A 20485-nucleotide genomic window follows, 5' to 3' on the forward strand; every position below is an offset into this window, starting at 1 on the left:
TATAAAATCACAGGCTCATCTAGACAGACAACTCAGTTAACCATTCGTTTATTCTCTCAAAAATAAACGACCCCTCTCCTGGGCATGGAGGACTCACACAGACACATGCGCTTTGGTCACCCCATCCTCCCTTTCGGCCAACAGCCACTTCTTAATTAATAGAGGTGTGGAAGTCACAGGGAACTTCCCACTATCACATCTACCTCCAGCCTGGACCTATCCCCTTGCCTTCTGCTTGTTCTACTACTATGGGTGGTATGAGATGTCACGTTCCCAGCAAAGAACAGCCACTTCACGTCTATGCTAGATCCCATCTCCTTCTGCCTAAGTAGGACAGCTCGAGTTCAGTGAAGGCCAATACTGCTTTAAGTGGGGATACGCCCCTCAAGAGCTCCTAGTGTTGTCAGGAAGAGAGAGAGATCCAAGGGGAGTGCAGAGAGCTTTGGAAACACCCCGAAAACAGTGCAGACAATCTTCTCTAGGACACTGCTTCTCTGCCCTGCTCACCCATTTCTCCCTGTTCATCTTCCTCATCAACATACAGTATAATTCCCCCCATCTTAAATAAAGGAAACTACCCTCCATTTCTCTATTGCAAAACTGTCAGAAGTCTACAGTTTGTTACCTTCGGCACCTACTCCAACAGAGCTTTTGATCTTGCCACTTTTGTTAGTCACTGATGACCACTGCTCATCAGGTGGGAAATAAAATAGCCACATCTGCATCTTAGTTCGGAGAAGGCAATGGCACCCCACTCCAGTACTCTTGCCTGGAAAATCCCATGGATGGAGGAGCCTGGTGGGCTGCAGTCCATGGGGTCGCTAAGAGTCGGACAGGATTGGGCAACTTCACTTTCACTTTTCTCTTTCATGCATTGGAGAAGGAAATGGCAACCTACTCCAGTGTTCTTGCCTGGAGAATCCCAGGGACAGGGGAGCCTGGTGGGCTGCCGTCTATGGGGTCACACAGAATTGGACACGGCTGAAGTGACTTAGCAGCAGCAGCAGCATCTTAGCTGGATCCTCAGTCCCATCTGAAGCTACAGATCATTCCCATCTCCAGGAAACTCTTCACTTTCTTTTTGGGTCCCCATGCTCTCCTGGGGATGTCCTTCTACTTCCTGGGTTCTTCTGCTGATTCCATGTGTCCTCGGCTTCTGAAACTGGAGTGCCCAGACTTCTTTCTTCTTTAGCAGCACTCATTTCCTTGATGATCTCATCCAATCCCCTAACTGTAAACATCAACTATCCACTCATGAATCCCAAATGTATGTGAATGACCCAGAACTAACTCCCAAATCTCAGATCTGGATATCCGCTACTCTGACGTCTCTCTATGGACATTTCATAGGCACTTTGAATTTAACCTGTTAACATGAAGCTCTTCATCTTTCTACACTCCTGCTCCACCTCCAGACTCATCTTAATTAACTACAATTCCAGCCTTCCGGTTTTCTCAGGTGCTAAACTTTGACTTTTCACACCACAGTTAAGTCTATCAGCAAAACTTATTAGCTACCTTCAACCAGAATCTGATGATTTCCTACTACCTACACTAATGCTACCCAGGTAGATGTCAATCTCTAAGCCAGCTCTAACCCACCAAGTCTTTTCCCTAACAGTAATCAGAAATTCTAAAACATGTCGTAATCTCATCACTGTTTGACTACAACACTCCAGTGGCTTTCATCTCATCTGGAATACCCAGACTCCTTCCAAGGCACTATTAACACACTAAATGGCCCTATGTGACTTGTCAGCAGTCAGTCTTGACTTTGCCTCTTACTCTTCTAGTTGCTCACTCTACCCCAGCTTCTCCGCGGTCTTGCCGTTTTCTGCAAGCATTGAGCATGCTCCTGGCTCCTGGGTCTTTTCATCTGCTATTTCCTTTGCCTGGAATTTCCACACTCCTCCTCCCCCTTATCCTTTACCATCTTCAGCTCTTGGCTGACATTTTTGGCTAAGCCTTCTCTGATAACCCTTTTACAACTGGCCTACACCCTCCCCTTTCTCCCTCATGGCACACATTGCCTGCTTTACTTTTTGACATAGCACTTACCATCATATATATAGTATGTAATACAAGGGCTTCGCAGGTGGCACTAGTGGTAAAGAACCTGCTTGTTAATGCAGGAGACATGAGATGTGGATTCAATCCCTGGGTTGGGAAGATCCCCTGAAGAAGGAAATAGCAACTCACTACAGTATTCTTGCTTAGAGAATCCCATGGACAGAGGAGCCTGTCAGCCCACAGGGTCCCTAAGAGTTGAACACGACTTAAGTGACTTAGCACATATTATATACATACAACACTCCCCTGCAAAAAAACCTGTTTGTCACCTTGAACTGGAAAGTAAACAACCTACGATAGGGATTTTCATGTGCTTTGTTCAATGCTAATCCTAAGCACTGAAACCAATGTTGGCCAGAATACACGACCACTAACTTACTGAGTGAAATGAACCTGATCCCTGATTTGTAGGGGCTCATGATCAAGTAAAAGGTAACTAACAAACAAATAAAATGTGTGTCATTAAAAAAAAATTACAGAAGAAAAAAAGCTGTCCCACATGACTCAAAATGACCTTTACCATTTGGGGGTTGTGTAGCCAGGGAAAGAGTTTAGCAGTGGGCTAACACGCTCCTAAAAAATAATGTAAGAATCAAGCAAGGGGTGCCACTAATACCCCTGCAACTCCCCGTATCCCTCATAATTTCTCTTCTTCATCACTACATAGCGTGAAATGCTCGTACACTGACTTGCTATAAGCATGCCTGTCTCAGTCTTAGAGAATCTCTAACATTCCTCACACACTTGCCCCTTGAGTATCAGGACTTCCCTCGGTGATCAACAGTGCTCAGTAACCTGTTTCTCCCTGGGTTCATTCTCCACTCTGGGTGTGAGATGGGCCTGGAGTGGTAAGCAGACAACATACCTGAATTTGCTCAGCCAACTTATGAAATACTCACGTTGTAAGAAACTGGAATTAACTTCTGGAATCAAGGGATCTTTTACCCAGTCCACACACAGGGCAATAAACGTAGGGCAATAAAGAAAAAAAGCGACTCATTTGATTCTTTATCCTATTCTATTCCTCTTTTCTCACAAAGATAGAAATGGGAAAGAAAAACAAAATGAAAAGATTTGGATAATATTTCAATGACTGACTTTCAACACTCTAAGACTGCCCCTCTCCATACTACTATAAGGGTACACTTGTTCCTTTTCCCTAAATTATTTCTCTTAAGAGAAATTTTTTTGAAAGTTACCATTTTCATTTTTCTTACTAGATTTCCGTAACAGAATTACTGTAAGTAGATACATATATTCCACTGTGTCCTTTGCCTTCTTACCAGTAAAAAGGAGCGGGAGAAATATACCAAATAAGATAGTAATGATAATGGGAAACGATGAACACTTTGTAGGGCAGAGAGCATTTTGGTATAATTAAGGACTTTTAAAATTACAAGATTAATGCATTCTCCACTTTAAACAAGTAGATACTAAGTAAGTTATGAAAATAACCCAATGCTACTTCTCACACTTCAAGTTAACAGGAATATCCAGTATCTACCAAGTATAAAGCACTGAATCAGCATGACAGGGAATTAAAGGCAACAGGACTGACATGCTTCACATGGATGGTCCCTGAACAACCTTACAGAGATTACACCCATGATATCATATGCATTCATTCAGTAAACATCTATCATGGTACAAGAGATACTGGGCTGAGACACAGAGACAAGGACTACAGATATTATCCTCCAAAAGCTCACTATCGAGAAATATACAAGGTGTTAAACTGAATATAACAACAAAACACATACTAGAGATATTGGGTATTCAGAGTAGTTTGAAAAAGAGTAATCATTTTCAAAGCATCAAATAGTATTAAGAACGTTTAACATCATATAGATTAGATAAAACTTACCAAATTATTACACTAATATGTTCATAGCTAAATCAGCTGAGACATTTGTTTTAATTTCTTGTTCAGTAGAAAATGAATACACGTTAACAAAGATATGTTCTCCTCTGCTAAGAGGGAAAATCTATTTGGACAGAAAAAGGATAAACTATTTAAGGATGTATTCATCTCTGCATGTATTACAGTGCCTGAAAGGACCTTCAATAAGCAAACTTAATTTGTAGAATAAACTTGCAATGGAGGCCAGTTGGTATATAGCATAACCACCCCCCGCCCACCCACCCCATCCAAAGGAAAAGAAAGAAAATGAGAAACAGACTGACGGACTAAAGTTACACAACAGTAAAATGGAAAGGTTTCATCAGAAGAGCTGAACTTCAGAAAAACTTCTGCAAAGGTTTCATCAGAAGAGCTGAACTTGAGAAAAACTTCAGGGAACTGGATTTGGGGGAAAACTTGTTTTTTATGTTCTGTGTTAAAAAGACCTGAATAATTAACTGGCTTTAGCCTCATTGGACTTCAGCAAGATAACCTATAGATGTAAACTGAATTTATATTTCTCTAAATGTACTCATCAGTAGAATCTAGGTTCATTCTGTCTGACAAGGTTTTAACGCCACTTAATCACTGTTGGCAACACAGTTTATAAACCAGTCCCCCAAATTCATTTCATAACCACTTTGAAAGGACTATCATTCCACTGTGTAGAAACACCCCATTACACACTGGAGCAGTACATTTAAATCAGAGAATAACTTGACCCCCCAGAAGTTAACAAACTAGTTACCAAAAACTGATGTTTCAAAAAACACCTGCCTATTAAAATTATGAATTATTTTCTATTATTTGGGCATTATTTCAAAAACTTGGTAATTTAGATAGGAAGCAATGGATTTATTCATATATTCTATTTATCTAAAGAAATACTGAAACACAAGAGGATAATTATTGTAGAATCATTATCTCAGCCTCTTCAAATAACTTGCAATAGTTTTATGAAAATAATGCTTCAAATCATGCCATAATTCTATCAAAGACCATAACGTAAATGTCAATGAAAATGTGTACGGGATTAACTTGACTACAATCTTGGTTAACAGGTGAAGCCACACGCAGGACTGAAACTGGCTCGAACTTTACTATATAATCATTTTTGTACTGTTACAAGAATATACTTGGGCAAGTAGTGGACTGACTCCAAGTACACAACACCTCATGGTTCTTGTTAGAAAGAGTAATGTACACACAAGGCCAAGTCAAACCTCTAAATTTTATCCCCATGATACCTGATTAAATTAAAAAAAAAGAGACAGTGTCTAGACAACTAATACATCTTATTATTTTGAAAAGGCTCATCATTAAATGATAAAATTTATCAATACAAATTTTTTCATGTGGCGATGTGATGGCATAGGTAAATAAATTTAAAATATCATCACTTATCTCATTTTCCAAATTAAAAAACGGAAACCAGTGATATTGAAAGTATTCTTATGACAAATATCTAAGAAGATAAATAAACATACCTCATATTCACTGGAATCAATTAATAAAGCGCTATTTTGTAAGGTTCCATTTGAGACTAAAATAGAAGATTAAAATAAGGATTGACTAAAATGCAAAACTGTACTCACAGATTACCTTTCAGAAGTTTTCAATTAATCTATGTATACCTGCTTTTACATATAAACATATATATTCAATATTAACTGTAACACTATGAACAAAAACACTTAAGCCTACTGGTGAAGAATGGGGATTGTACCTCCATTCACATCATGCTGGCTGTTTTAATCTGCAGCAAGTATTTAACCTGTTCATCTATTGGTTTTATTCTGTCAACTGAGGATCATCAAAGCACCTCTCTCTGAAAGCTTTTTGGGGTGATACTGAACGAGATGAGGCACCTCAGTGACTAAACGGAGCCCGGCATGTGCTGCACAGGCAGGCCCTGAGGGCACAGAGTGAAGATGAGGACACTCCAGGCTCAGCAGGGTATATGGTGCCAGGGCTGCTCTTGCATACTACTACATTTGAACCTGGAACTTGTAAAACTTGCTCTTAATGAATGAGGGAAAAAACCTAGTTTCACCTCCAGAGCAAAGTTTTATGAGGAAAAAAAAAAAATCCCCTATTTGTAGTATACATGGATGGACACCTATGTAACTGGGAAGTGGATCAGAAATAGAAAAGATTTTTACAAATTTAGAATTTTAAGGAATCCAAGTGATGACTTATTTTTCAGTCCACTTGAAACTGTGGCCTGTTCCCTGCAAAAGAAAGCAGAACATGCGTAACAAAATTTTATAAGATTAGAATGACTGAGTTTAAAGACTAAGAGAGAACAGGGAAATAATTAAATTAACTTGTATTTTACAAAAAAAAATTGAAAGTGTCTTATTTAAGGCCAAAAAGGTAGTTTGTGGAAGAGCCACAAATATTTTTATGTCACCAATTCTTTCCACTCTGTCCCAGGTGAGTACTGGACAAAACCTGCAAGTAAGCAGGTTGATGGTAGTAAACAGGCTCATAGCAAATGAAGGAAGTACAAGAATCGCATCTCCCAAATATCCTGATATTCAGTATGATGAACACTTTTCTGGCATCGAGAGTTTATTAATCTAGGGTATAGGACGTACAATGGTGGAAGTGGGTAAAAACTACTTTCTACCCTTCACCTACATAGAAATCCTCAAGAGCTTACATAAACAATCCCCATTCTCATCACACTGACTTGACTCCAGTTCATATTATTAGTTACTGCTTTTAATATTCAAGGCTCAGAGGTTTTCACGGGCCTAAGCCTGTTTGGTGTACTTTTGTAACGAGGAGTTATTTGGAGAGTAGGGGTGTTAAGTGAAAGCGTGATTTTATTTTACGCTGGTTTAAGACTTCTACTGACAAGTACTCTAGCAGGAGTCCATCATTCTTTGTAAGGCTATGTACAATTCGAAATGCTTTGCTTTATTATCTTGGAGCAACGTACTTCTATGCTAAGAGTTTCATTCTACACATTTTAAGATGGTACTCTATTTCCAACTTCTGGACTGGATAAGACATATCCCCATATTCCACAAACCTGCAGCATGACCAGGGAATTACCTTAATAACTATCCCAGCCAGAGGAAAACATTTATACTCTGCTGACCAATCTAAATATTGAAAAGTAAATTAACTCCTGTAAGAAATCTAGTATTTAATAATTATAACTAGAAAGAAGAAATCCATATAACCTGTAAACCCTTAAAATTCTCTATTTTTTCAACTGAGAATTAATGCTACATCTGCACACTAATCTGGAATACTATTCTACCTTCAGGATAGACGAAAGTTTGTGTTCAACCAGCTATCTCTGCTTGGCAAGTGCCATAATAAGTATGATAATATACACCAGAAAACACCATGAAAACTCAGGAACAGGATAAGTTAAAAAAAAAAAAAAATGCATGAAAGACACAGAAGGGATACCGGATTAAAGTTATTTGACAATATTGCCCAATGGTGGACAGAAGTCACCATTTTGGATATCAAATCTTTTAAGCCAGGATTTTATGTTATTTTGATGTCACATCATCAAAGTAGAGCTTTATGTGTTTTTGAGACCAATGGTTAAAAATGTATTTCTGTATATTTAAGCTCATGTATTCTCTCATTAGGACTTAGAGGACAAAAACTCTACACATTTGTAAGATTTGAAATGGTTTCCATTTAATAAATGATTTATTTGTACTAGTCCTTCGTAGTCAATCTTCATATTCACATTTTTATTTCAACAACAATCATCTCAGACACGCCTTCTAACAAAACTGACTTAAAATATTACGACAGGAAACTATGCCTTCAGGAGCATGTTTATTGTGTTTGAGATGATACATCAGGTGCTCTCTGAGCTACAAAGGGTAAAAGGAAATCCTCTCGTTACAAACTGACAAAGGTAAAAGGTAAAACATTTTTCACAACAGCATGAACCACATACTCAGAAATAGATCTGGGTTTAATACAAATGACATAATTTCTAATCATCTACGGCTACTTTTATAACTTCATACAGATAATGAATTAGGCTAAAATGCACTATAATATTTGGTAGACTTCAGGACCAGTATCCTTAGTACATCACAAAATACATTTTGATATCCCAAAGAAGCAAGACTTGCAAGTAGGCGTTTTAAACAGAACTAATCTACAGCTACAAAGTTCTACTCTTGATAGCATTTACCTTTTTGGGGAGTCTCCCAGTCTCCAAAGGATAAAAGCAGAGAGTAGAATCAGTATAACATATACACAGAAGTCCGTATTGTAAAGGCTATAAAGATCTGCAGCACAGTGGGAAGATGCCTTCTGCTCCTTCACACTGCATACAAATTATGTGAATTATGTTGCGTATCGCTTGGTCCACTGTCTGGCTATCCTGTCATGTTCTGCTCTGTTGGTCAAATACTGAGTGGCTATGCTTCCAACCAGAGGATCCGCTGGAAAAGTGGAAAGAACATTAGAAGATATTATACAGTGTCTTAACGATTCAGTTCTAGCAGTTTGGAACTGAAATGTTGATTTTTCAGCAGCATCTTGATATATAATGGCTAATTTCTCAAAAAGAAAAATGCTTAAAGTAACATAATCATCTTTATATTTTAATATTCAAATTAGAAAAGCCTCTTTAAAAATAAAGTTAATAATAAAGCTTTTAAAATGTGTGATTTTTTAAAAAAATGTGTGCATCTTTAATATATAAAAACTATTTTTCACCCTTAGCATTTTACTGAAAAGTAAGTGTGCCAGTATTTGTCTTCCTATGGATACTTAAAAATTAATTTTTCCAAATGCAGATCCTATGATGCAAGGCTTTTCAGAATGAAATATTTCTTTTATTCTGTATAATAATATGATTTAAATCATCATCCTTACCTCCATTTGAAAACTTACTTGCCATTTTGTTTTAAATAATATTCTGAGCGGGAAACTGAATCTGAGACGTAAATTTTATTTTGAGCTTGTTTTTCAAGAAGGTCCACTATGTAGATGTGGTACAAAATTTGAAGCATATCAATCAACAGCCAGTAAAATGTAAAAAAGCTCTCTTCCTTCCTGCCTCCAACTATTTAGAAGTTTCTCTTCCTGGCAAATGATTTATAGCATCTCTACCCAGAGACATTATATGTATTTATAAGCATTTAGAATATTATTGTTTTGCCTATTTTTCAGTGCTGTGCTTTTTTAGCTTAATGTATCTTCGAGAGTTTTCTCCATTAATTCACACAGAGCTACCTCTTTAAGCTACATCCTCTGCTAATGGCCATGAAGGTTGTTTACAATCTTTTGCTTTAATAAATGATGCCACAATGAATATCCTTCTACATATCCCTATACTATCTCTCTCTCTCTCTCTATGGTACATATGCAACTGCTGGGTCTAAAATAACAGTAATAGCCTTTGGTGGTTGATTAAATATTTAGGAAAAAATAAGTCTATTTGTTTACAAGATATCACATGCGAAATCCCACACTTATACATTACTTTTTCAAGTCAGCTACCCACATGAAAGATCGTGTGTGGCAGTTAAGCATTTCTTAAAAGTTACACACTAATGACTTTATCCCTGAATTTTAATAATCATAATCTAGTCTAACTCTCTCATCAGTTATCATTTTAATATCCACTATTACCACATCTAATAAAGCTAACCATAATCCAAAAAGGATGGAAGGGAGAACAAGGAGCCCTTCATTGCTGAGCAGCTGACTGCATGCAAGCACATGACAGCAGGGAAGGAGCAAGAGGAGATGCTGTCAGAAACACTCACATCAGAAGGGGTCTGCACAACTCCGTAATTCAGAAAATAGGGAGTTCATCAATGACAGGGAGAAAATAATTACAGGGTAGTAAGCCATTAACAACGGCTTCCCTTGTAGCTCAGTAGGTAAAGAATCTGCCTGCAGTGCAGGAGACCTGGGTTCGATCCCTGGGTTGGGAAGATCCCCTGGAGAAGGAAATGGCGACCCACTCTAGTATCCTTGCCTGGAAAGTCTCATGGACAGGGGAACCTGGTGGGCTGCGGTCCATGGGGTCACAAAGAGTCGGGCACGACTGAGTGACTAACACTTACTTACACCATTAACAAACTAAAGAAGTTATTGTGAAACTTTTGGTCTATTCTATTTGAAATGGCATTGATAAGCTTCTCAAAAAGTGTTTTTTGCTGATCTTTCTACCAATAGCATTTACTTCTTAAATTCACCTTAGGCCTTAAGCTAACTGAGAAAAATGCACTGATTTTTGGAACCTCACTGAATGTGTTAATAAAAATCTACTTACCAGGGTTGCAGTCTGTCAAAAGAGAACAAATTGACAGCAAAACCTTTGAAATAGTCAAAGCAGGACTCCAGTTGTCTTTAAGGATGTCCAGGCAGATGACTCCCTGACTATTGATGTTGCAGTGATAGATTCTGGTGCGGAAAGTAACCTAAGGGCAGCGACATTAAAAACAGATAAGCTTTATTACCAACCAAAACTCTCACTAGCAAAAATGAAGTGGAACATGTTACAGATCATAGCAAATAGCATATAACTGAAGAGCTAATCAAACACTAGTTTTTGTAATAGCAAAATTAAATTATTTTCTTTAATTCAGTTGCAGGAAGTTTTGTTTTTATCCAGTATAGCAGGAACTACATTGCTTTTAAAACAAAGCGAGGTGCAGAATTGTTTAAATAAATGATACAGTAATTCAATATATGTATGTGCAGGCATGTACACATACACCCCTGTTTAAAAATAGGAAATGAGGGAGAAAAGAAACGTTTTGGTGCCAAAAGTGAGAGAAAGTAGTGATGAATTTTTTAAACATAAAACTAAAGTTACATTAGTAAAAAAAAGGCCATCAACTCATCACTAATCTTTTGCCATGTGTCAAAAAGTACTGCAGAAGGTTGGTGAAATCACCAGTGTTTCTATTTCTCAGACTTTAATTTCCCCAAATGGCTCACTGTCTTGTTAGAATAAGACAGTCAAACAAAACAAGTAAGGTCTTAAACTACTGAATAAAGGAAAACCATTATATCCTTGAAACATGTGGAAAAGAGAATAACTCATAGAAACAATAGTGGCAAATTTCAAAACAATCACAAATTCAGTGGTTAATTCTTAATTTAGAACTGCAAAATAGAAAAGAGAGTTCCCGAACCCTTGGAACTGGTAATCTCCCAAGTGGAGTCTGGGAAGAAAATGGGTAAAGCCCTCAAATGTGTATTTCTGATAAGGATGCATAATTAAAAACAAGAAAGCAACCACTGGTGTAGTGGGGAAGGAGGAGGAAAAGACTACAGTAGTACCCATTTTATCTACACTTTTACCCTCCACAGTTCCAGTTTTAGACCCCTCAGATCAACTGGGATCCAAAGACATTAAATGCAAAAGTTCAGAAATGAACAATTTAGAAGTTTTAAACTGTGCTGTTCTGAGTAGCATGATGAAGTCTTGTACTGTCCTGCCCTGCCTGGGTGTTCAGCACAATCCTGCCAGTCACAGGCTACTAAGTAGCATCCTGGTTATCAGCTCAACTGCTGCAGTACTGCAGTGCTTGCGTTCAAGTCACGCTTACTTTACTTCATAATTGCCCCAAAGCTCAAGAGCAGTGATGCTGGCAATTCAGATCTGGAAAGAGAAGCCATGAAGTTCTTGTGTTGAGTGAAAAGATGACAGTTTTCAATGTAACAAGGGCAGGAAAACAAATTCTACTCTGAGGTTGCTAAGATCTATGGTAAGAATGAGACTTTTATCCATGAAATTCCAAAAAAAAAAAAAAGGCAGGGGAGGAGCGGGGGGAACTTGTGCTAGTTTTGCTGTTGTACCTCAAGCCTCAAAAGCTACAGCCACAAGTGCTTAGTTACAATGGGAAAGGCATTCAATGTGTTCAAGATATTTTGAGAGGGACCACAATCTTGTAACATTTATTATAGTACATTGCTATCGGTATTTATGCATGGGAAAAAACAGCATTATATAGAGTCTGGTATTATCTGTGATTTCAGGCATCCATTGAGGGTCTTGGAATTCTGCTTCTGAGGATAAGAAAAAACTACTGTATATAATTCTAGAACTGTTCTAACACAGTACATGCTAGTTACACAGAACTCCTAAAATGTGGCTGGTAAGAAATAAGATGGGCTAAAAGTATAAAATACACACTAGATTTCAAAGACTCAATACCAGACAGAGAATGTAAAATAGGGCATTCATGATAATTCTACTGATTACATATTGAAATGACAGTATTTTTGGACATGCTGGATTAAGTAAAATGTTATTAAAGTCAATTTCACTATTTCTATCAAAAATGACACATGTAGCCTGCATTATATTTCTACCGGCTCTGCTCTAGAATATGGGAATAACGTATGTTCATATCATTGACAGCTGACTACTCAATAGAGAGCTTACAAAACATGATTAAAATTTTGAATACTTTCAGCTTTTAAACAATGAACAGAAAAGAATTAAATTTCTATTATTCTTCAAGAAGAACAACACCTTATCTGAACTTCAAAAATAAGCAGAACTGTAGAGAAGCAATTATACCTAAACCAAGATAACAGCAGAAGTTTTATTCTTTTTCACTTGTCCAACTATAGATCTGAAGAACGCTTCAAAACACTATATAAGATATCTTAGGGAAGAGGAAGGAATCAACATTAAGGGCTAAAAAATAAAAATATTGAGACTTTAACAAAAAAATTAACGTGCTAAGTTAATAAACACTGTATTAACCAAAACAATGATGACAAATCATATATATGTAACTATGATAGTCCATGGAGAAGGCAATGGCACCCCACTCCAGTATTTTTGCCTGGAAAATCCCATGGACAGAGGAGCCTGTCCTCTGCAGACCCTGGGGACGTGAAGAGTCGGACACACTGAGCAACTTCACTTTCACTTTTCACTTTCATGCATTGGAGATGGAAATGGCAACCCACTCCAGTGTTCTTGCCTGGAGAATCCCAGGGACAGGGGAGCCCGGTGGGCTGCCGTCTATGGGGTCACACAGAGTCGGACACGACTGAAGCGACTTAGCAGCAGCATGATAGTCCATTTCTATTTTCATTAATAGATGCTAAGAAAAATGTGTTTTCCTTTAACAAATTATCCCTCATGTATAAAAACAATTTCATAAAAACTAAATATTTCATAAAAACTAAAGCCATTTTCATTAATAGATGCTAAGAAAAATGTGTTTTCCTTTAACAAATTATCCCTCATGTATAAAAACAATTTCATAAAAACTAAATATTTCATAAAAACTAAAGCCAAACAGTCCCTCTTCACTGACCAGTAATGTCCATTTAACTGCAGTAGGAAAAATAAGAAAAACCATGTTGTGTGAAAATTGGTGATAACTGGCACTTAAGATCATAAAAATAGTTCTTTATACTTGGCTGCCTTAAGATGCTGTTTGCCCAGAGCTCTGAAAGACTTTAAGATAGGCAGTAATACTACAATACTACTGAATTTTTGTAGAATTGTTACGTTTGATAATAAAACTTGCCTGTTAAATCTCAAAAAAAAAAAAAACTAAATATTGTAAATTTTTTTCTGCTAATTTTTCTACTATGTTAAAACCAATTTCCAATATGAAAAATGAGGCAAGTAGAAATAAGCATTACTACAGATACAGTCATGAGCTATTTTGCTAAAGTTTTGCTTTCCTGTATCATACAGGAAACTTAAGGACTTAAGGCAAACTAAATACTTAATGATATGCTGGAATTTAACATGTGTCATTCTGAGTATGAATACAATCTTCAGTTTTATTAACATGAGGGTTTTGTCACTGTCTTTGACTGATTATCAAGAGATACTAGACATACTGGAGAACATTAAATAAAACAATTAGTTAAAAATCTTAGATGCTGATGGGACCACTTAGGAAAGCTCTCAAAAACTGACAGCTATAGTTGTGAGCAAATACCTGAAGGTGATAAGGAACCCTGGTATCTGCAATTTGAGGTAAATACCACTAGATGGAACTGTTGTTACCTTATTCAGTGAGGGAATAAAAAAAATTATTTTTACACAAACACATAACAGGCAGGCATGTGAGCACAGGCTCTAAATCGTTACACATACTTTAAATAATGGAAGCAATGTAAGGAACTACATTGAAAAGAAAAACATTTCATGAAAGCTGGCTTAACATTTCTCTACAACATCTTACTGCCTTCTCCGCTTATAAGTCTAACTACAGCATCATTAGACTCACACTTAATACTGATGTTAAAAAATGCTGGCTTGACCATTTTACAGGGAGAAGTCAGAAGAAGAAACTAGTCAAGTAACTGCTATGTTTAAAACTTTAAAAATAATTGTCAGTCATTACAAGACACAACTGAACCCTTTTCGCTGTTATCCACATAATTCATACTTAGCCTCTCTCATTCTCTCATAATTCTCACTCAGCCTCTCTCTTTCTCATTAATGCATCATACTTACAGTGGGCACAAAATAAATATATTAAATAGTATTAGTTCCCTCTTCTTTGTTATAGGTTTCTAGTTTTTGCTTATCTATAAAGATAGGGTATTCAGCAAAAAATTCAAGATACCTAACTCTTATTTCCCAAAGCTGTCAAATTTACCTTTTATCCCAACAGGTTTCTTAAGTAAGGTTCATATGCTATTTTCTCTCATACCATAATTTATTTGCTTATTGATATGCAAAGTGGCATACCTTTATTTACATTTAACACACTCTCCACTGATTGTATACAAAGCTATTTGTAAAACAGAAGTCAATTACCACCACATTTTAAAAATCATTGGTTAGAAGAGTTTCCACATAATCCATGAAAAACAGTAACTTCATCCACACATTAACTCTTATGATAACTGATTCTGGAAAAGAGTAAGTATTAAAGAATGCAATTCTAGGTTCTTACCTTTGGTGGCTTAAATGGATAATCGGATGAAAATGTGATATCCAGAAAAAACACACCACCTTCATATACAGAACCCGGTGGACCAAGTATAGTCGATCTCCATTCATAAATGTTATCTCCTTTAGGCCCAGCACTATTCAAAAGAAATTAAAAATCAATGTGTGTATCTGTGATCTATGAATATTAGCATCTTAAACCAGTTAAGTATCAAAGGTAAATTAGCAACCTAGAACAGTACGAGATAAATATAAAAGAAATAAGCCTCAACCAACTTGTGCAGGGATGTGTGAATAAACACATTTGCAAATAGTTCTAACTTACAGAAAAATCACAAGAACGAAGAAACTTTATCCAGAATTCCACTTTGCTCATTTGCTTTAGTCAACTCCTTTTCTCTTTTTCCACCCCCTTCTAAATTACACGCACACACATGCACACACACACAAGTGCTTTTTTTCTACGCCATCTGAGAGAAGGTCAATGTATCAGTCCTTTCAGAATATTTATTCTGAAATAAATATTTCAGTATCATTTCCTAAAACAATCTAATACAACTGCAATATAGCTACAACTTCAATAAAAGTAAAATCTGTACAATACCTACAATCTGCAAAATAATGTCAACTGACCCAATTATGCCTTACAAAAACCCTCAATTTTCATCCAGATACAGGATCCCAGTCTTGAGATCGACCATCTATGTCCAGTGTCTTTAGTCTCCTTTAACATAGAGCCTTTCAGCCTTCCTTTGCCTACGACAATATTGGGCATTTTTGAAGAACACAGTTCTTATTTTAATAAAATGCTCATCACTATGAACTTGTCTGGTGTTTCCTTGCGATTATATGCAGGCAGTACATTCCTGGCTAGAAGAGAACGTAAGTGATGCTGCGTTCTTCCCAGGGTGTCATATCCAGAGGCACACTGGTGATGGTAATTTTCATTATCCAGATCAAGTACTACGCGACTGCAACCAAGAGGCAGTCTTTGGAAACTCAGCCTGTGTGCTCAGTTGCTTCAGGCATGTCCGACTCTGTGACCCCATGGACCACAGCCTGCAAGGCTCCTCTGTTCATGGGATTTTTCCCAGCAAGAATAGTGGAGTGGATTGCCATGCTCTCCTCTAGGCAATCTTTCTGACCCAGGGATCGAACTCGAGTCTCCTGTATTGCAGGCGGATTCTTTACCGCTTGAACCAACAGGAGGGAAGCCTAAGACTGTGCAAATATACCACTCTTCATCAGCACTTCTATCCTAGATTTAACATCGACTTGTGATTCCTGGCTAAAGTGAACTTTACTATGATAGTGATAAAATCATAATTTTCCAAGGTCAGCATTTCCTTCACATCTGTGCTTGAACCCTCTCTTCTCCTATCTGTATGAACATGTGTATTATTTTGGTGAGGTCTCATGGATTCTTGGAGAAGGCAATGGCACCCCACTCCAGTACTCTTGCCTTGAAAATCCCATGGATGGAGGAGCCTGGTAGGTTCCATGGGGTCACGAAGAGTTGGACACGACTGAGCGACTTCACTTTCACTTTTCACTTTCATGCATTGGAGAAGGAAATGGCAACCCACTCCAGTGTTCTTGCCTGGAGAATCCCAGGGACGGGGAGCCTAGTGGGCTGCAGGCTATGGGGTTGCACAGAGTCAGACACGACTGAAGCGACTTAGCAGCAGCAGCAGCATGGATTCTTATCTGTTTTCCTAACGATTTAGAATTCTTACTGCATTTAATTATTTTGATGCTCAAATTATCCCAGAATTGGCCAACGGGAACATCTTCAAAATGACCCTTGTATCCTTATCATAGGCCACCATCATTTTGGGGGAAGCATTTTCTTACTTTTTAGCATTACAGTATGTTCCAGGCTCCCATCCTTGGAATCTGCTACTTCTTCAAGGAGCCCTGGTTCCCTTTAGTGCGAATGTATCTCAAGGTCTGAGTGCTAGGTGGTGCTAAATCCCAAGTACATTACACTGTGTTCAACACCATCATTTCATTTATAAACTACAACGACAGATAAATAAAATCTAAACTCACAGTACTTTTCAAATTTACCTTACAGACTTCTGTTTTGCTCTAACCTTATAGACTAACTTAACTTTCTGCCCTAAAGTAGATATAATGTTTTTCTTCTTTTAGTGATTGTCAGTTTAGAAATAATCCGCATGTTTGATTTAAAATAAGTGCAAACCAACATTGATAAAGCAATGACATTAGGACTTTTAAACATACATTAAATGATCTGACCATATCTTAATTCAGAAAAACATACACTATAGACTGTAAATATTAAGCAAGCAATGCTATCAATAATCACTCTGAAAACAGTTCATACAGAAAGAGTGGAGAAAATGTGATGGTACAATCAAAATATTTATAGTATGTTTCAAAAACCTATTTTTAAGGTAGATATACATGAACTATAAAATCTTACTATTATGGCCTATTTTATGGCCAAAAAAGATGTCCTTTTCATTATAGGGGACTGGAATGCAAAAGTACGAAGTCAAGAAACACCTGGGGTAACAGGCAAATTTGGCCTTGGAATATAGAATGAAGCAGGGCAAAGACTAATAGAGTTTTGCCAGGAGAATGCACTGGTCATAGCAAACACCCTCCTCCAACAACACAAGAGAAGATTCTAAACATGGACATCACCAGATGGTCAACACCGAAATCAGAGTGATTATATTCTTTGCAGCCAAAGATGGAGAAGCTCTATACAGTCAGCAAAAACAAGACCAGGAGCTGACTGTGGCTCAGATCATGAGCTCCTTATTGCCAAATTCAGACTTCAATTGAAGAAAGTAGGGAAAACCACTAGACCATTCAGGTATGACCTAAGTCAAATCCCTTATGATTATACAGTGGAAGTGAGAAATAGATTTAAGGGACTAGATCTGATAGATAAGAGTGCCTGATGAACTATGGATGGAGATTCGTGACATTGTACAGGAGACAGGGATCAAGACCATCCCCATGGAAAAGAAATGCAAAAAAGCAAAATGGCTGTCTGGGGAGGCCTTACAAATAGCTGTGAAAAGAAGAGAAGTGAAAATCAAAGGAGAAAAGGAAAGATATAAGCATCTGAATGAAGAGTTCCAAAGAATAGCAGGGAGAGAAAAGTAACCCTTCCTCAGTGATCAATGCAAAGAAATAGAGGAAAACAATAGAATGGGAAAGACTACAGATCTCCTCAAGAAAATTAGAGATACCAAGGAAACATTTCATGCAAAGATGGGCTCGATAAAGGACAGAAATGGTATGGACCTAACAGAAGGAGAAGATATTAAGAAGAGGTGGCAAGAATACACTGAAGAACTGTACAAAAAAGATCCTCACGACCAAGATAATCATGATGGTGTGATCACTCACCTAGAGCCAGACATTCTGGAATGGGAAGTCAAGTGGGCCTTAGAAAGCATCACTATGAACAAAGCTAGTGGAGGTGATGGAATTTCAGTTGAGCTATTTCAAATCCTGGAAGATGATACTGTGAAAGTGCTGCACTCAGTATGCCAGCAAATTTGGAAAACTCAGCAGTGGCCACAGGACTGGAAAAGGTCAGTTTTCATTCCAATCCCAAAGAAAGGCAATGCCAAAGAATGCTCAAACTACTGCACTCATCTCACACGCTAGTAAAGTAATGCTCAAAATTCTCCAAGCCAGGCTTCAGCAATACGTGAACTGTGACTTCCAGACGTTCAAGCTGGTTTTAGAAAAGGCAGAGGAACCAGAGATCAAATTGCCAACATCCGCTGGATCATCGAAATAGCAAGAGAGTTCCAGACAAACATCTATTTCTGTTTTACTGACTATGCCAACGCCTTCACTGCATGGATCACAATAAACTGAGGAAAATTCTGAAAGAAATGGGAATATCAGACCACCTGACGTGCCTCTTGAGAAACCTATATGCAGGTCAGGAAGTAACAGTTACAACTGGACATGGAACAACAGACCGGTTCCAAATAAGAAAAAGAGTATGTTAAGGCTGTATATTGTCACCCTGCTTATTTAACTTATATGCAGAGTACATCATGAGAAACGCTGGGCTGGAAGAAGTACAAGCTGGAATCAAGATTGCTGGGAGAAATATCAATAACCTCAGATATGCAGATGACACCACACTTATGGCAGAAAGTGAAGAGGAACTAAAAACCTCTTGATGAAAGTGAAAGAGGAGAGTGAGAAAGTTGGCTTAAAGCTCAACATTCAGAAAACAAAGATCATGGTATCTGGTCCCATCACTTCATGGGAAATAGATGGGGAAACAGTGTCAGACTTTATTTTTGGGGGCTCCAATATCACTACAGATGGTGACTGCAGCCATGAAATTAAAAGACGCTTACTCCTTGGAAGGAAAGTTATGACCAACCTAGATAGCATATTCAAAGGCAGAGACATTACTTTGCCAACAAAGGTCTGTCTAGTCAAGGCTATGGTTTTTCCAGTGGTCATGTATGGATGTGAGAGTTGGACTGTGAAGAAAGCTGAGCACCGAAGAATTGATGCTTTTGAACTGTGGTGTTGGAGAAGACTCTTGAGAGTCCCTTGGACTGCAAGGAGATCCAACCAGTCCATTCTAAAGGAGATCAGCCCTGGGATTTCTTTGGAAGGAATGATGCTGGGGCTGAAACTCCAGTACTTTGGCCACCTCATGAGAAAAGTTGACTCATTGGAGGGGACTCTGATGCTGGGAGGGATTGGGGGCAGGAGGAGAACGGGACGACAGAGGATGAGATAGTTGGATGGCATCACTGACTCGATGGACATGAGTCTGAGTGAACCCCGGGAGTTGGTGACGGACAGGGAGGCCTGGCGTGCTGCGGTTCATGGGGTTGCAAAGAGTCGGACACGACTGAGCGACTGATAGGATCTGATCTGATCTGAAGTACCAGTTTTGTTTATAAAAAGAAGACATTTTAACCTGATTCAATGACATTTCCTTTTCTAAGTTAATTTTTCCCTTGATGACTCAAAGTAATCATTATAAAACTATAGTGTGAGACTTTTACAGTGTAGCTGCTTTACTAAGCTGCTTCTAAACCATACAAGTTCTCCACACACTGACGACAATAATGACAGTGATAAAAGCAGCAGCTAAGGTTTACTTCATAAGAAGCCAATCATTTTTCAAAGCACCTAGTACACATCTCACTGAATTCTCCTTACGAATCTATAAAACATACAATTATTATATCACTATTTTTTAGATGAGGAAACTAAAGTTCAGAGAGTTAAATAACTTTCCATATATCCCATAGCTATAAAACATTCTGATAGAATTTAGATGAAATCTGAATAAATCTCTATTGACTTCAATGGTTTTGCTATACATATATTTCTTCTTATAATTTCTGTGCTACTATGTGTAATTTAATCTTCAGTCAAATTTCCCAAATATTTGGGGAGCAATACAAGGAGAGCTATTCTCCAAAGAAACTGAATGAATATCCTCAGTGATACTCTTTGGTTTTTGGCAGAATTATGTTATGCTTGAGATGGCTGGAGATTACTATACTTTAGTGATTCACAGAATTTCAGCATGAAAAGGATCTGGTTGAAGCTCAACCCCTCCATTTACACTTGAAGAAACCAATTCACAG

At 37.8% G+C, this 20485-nt stretch overlaps 1 protein-coding gene across 5 annotated transcripts in view; it reads right to left on the reverse strand.

Moving 5' to 3' along the window:
- Window positions 1–7764: 7764 nt before the first annotated feature.
- The window catches only part of UBE2E3 (ubiquitin conjugating enzyme E2 E3), a 92778-nt gene continuing 80057 nt past the window's right edge, over window positions 7765–20485 (reverse strand). For all 5 annotated transcript variants that reach the window (XM_061433816.1, XM_061433826.1, XM_061433806.1 and 2 more), the window contains exons 4-6: window positions 14866–14998; window positions 10248–10395; window positions 7765–8403 (exon numbers count right to left, since the gene is read on the reverse strand). In XM_061433816.1, the coding sequence (XP_061289800.1) occupies window positions 8306–8403; window positions 10248–10395; window positions 14866–14998 (379 nt within the window). In that variant the 3' untranslated portion in view covers window positions 7765–8305. The remainder of the gene's footprint in view (window positions 8404–10247; window positions 10396–14865; window positions 14999–20485) is intronic.

This window comes from Bos javanicus, chromosome 2 (genome assembly GCF_032452875.1).
Source record: "Bos javanicus breed banteng chromosome 2, ARS-OSU_banteng_1.0, whole genome shotgun sequence".
NCBI classification, from domain to species: domain Eukaryota; kingdom Metazoa; phylum Chordata; class Mammalia; order Artiodactyla; family Bovidae; genus Bos; species Bos javanicus.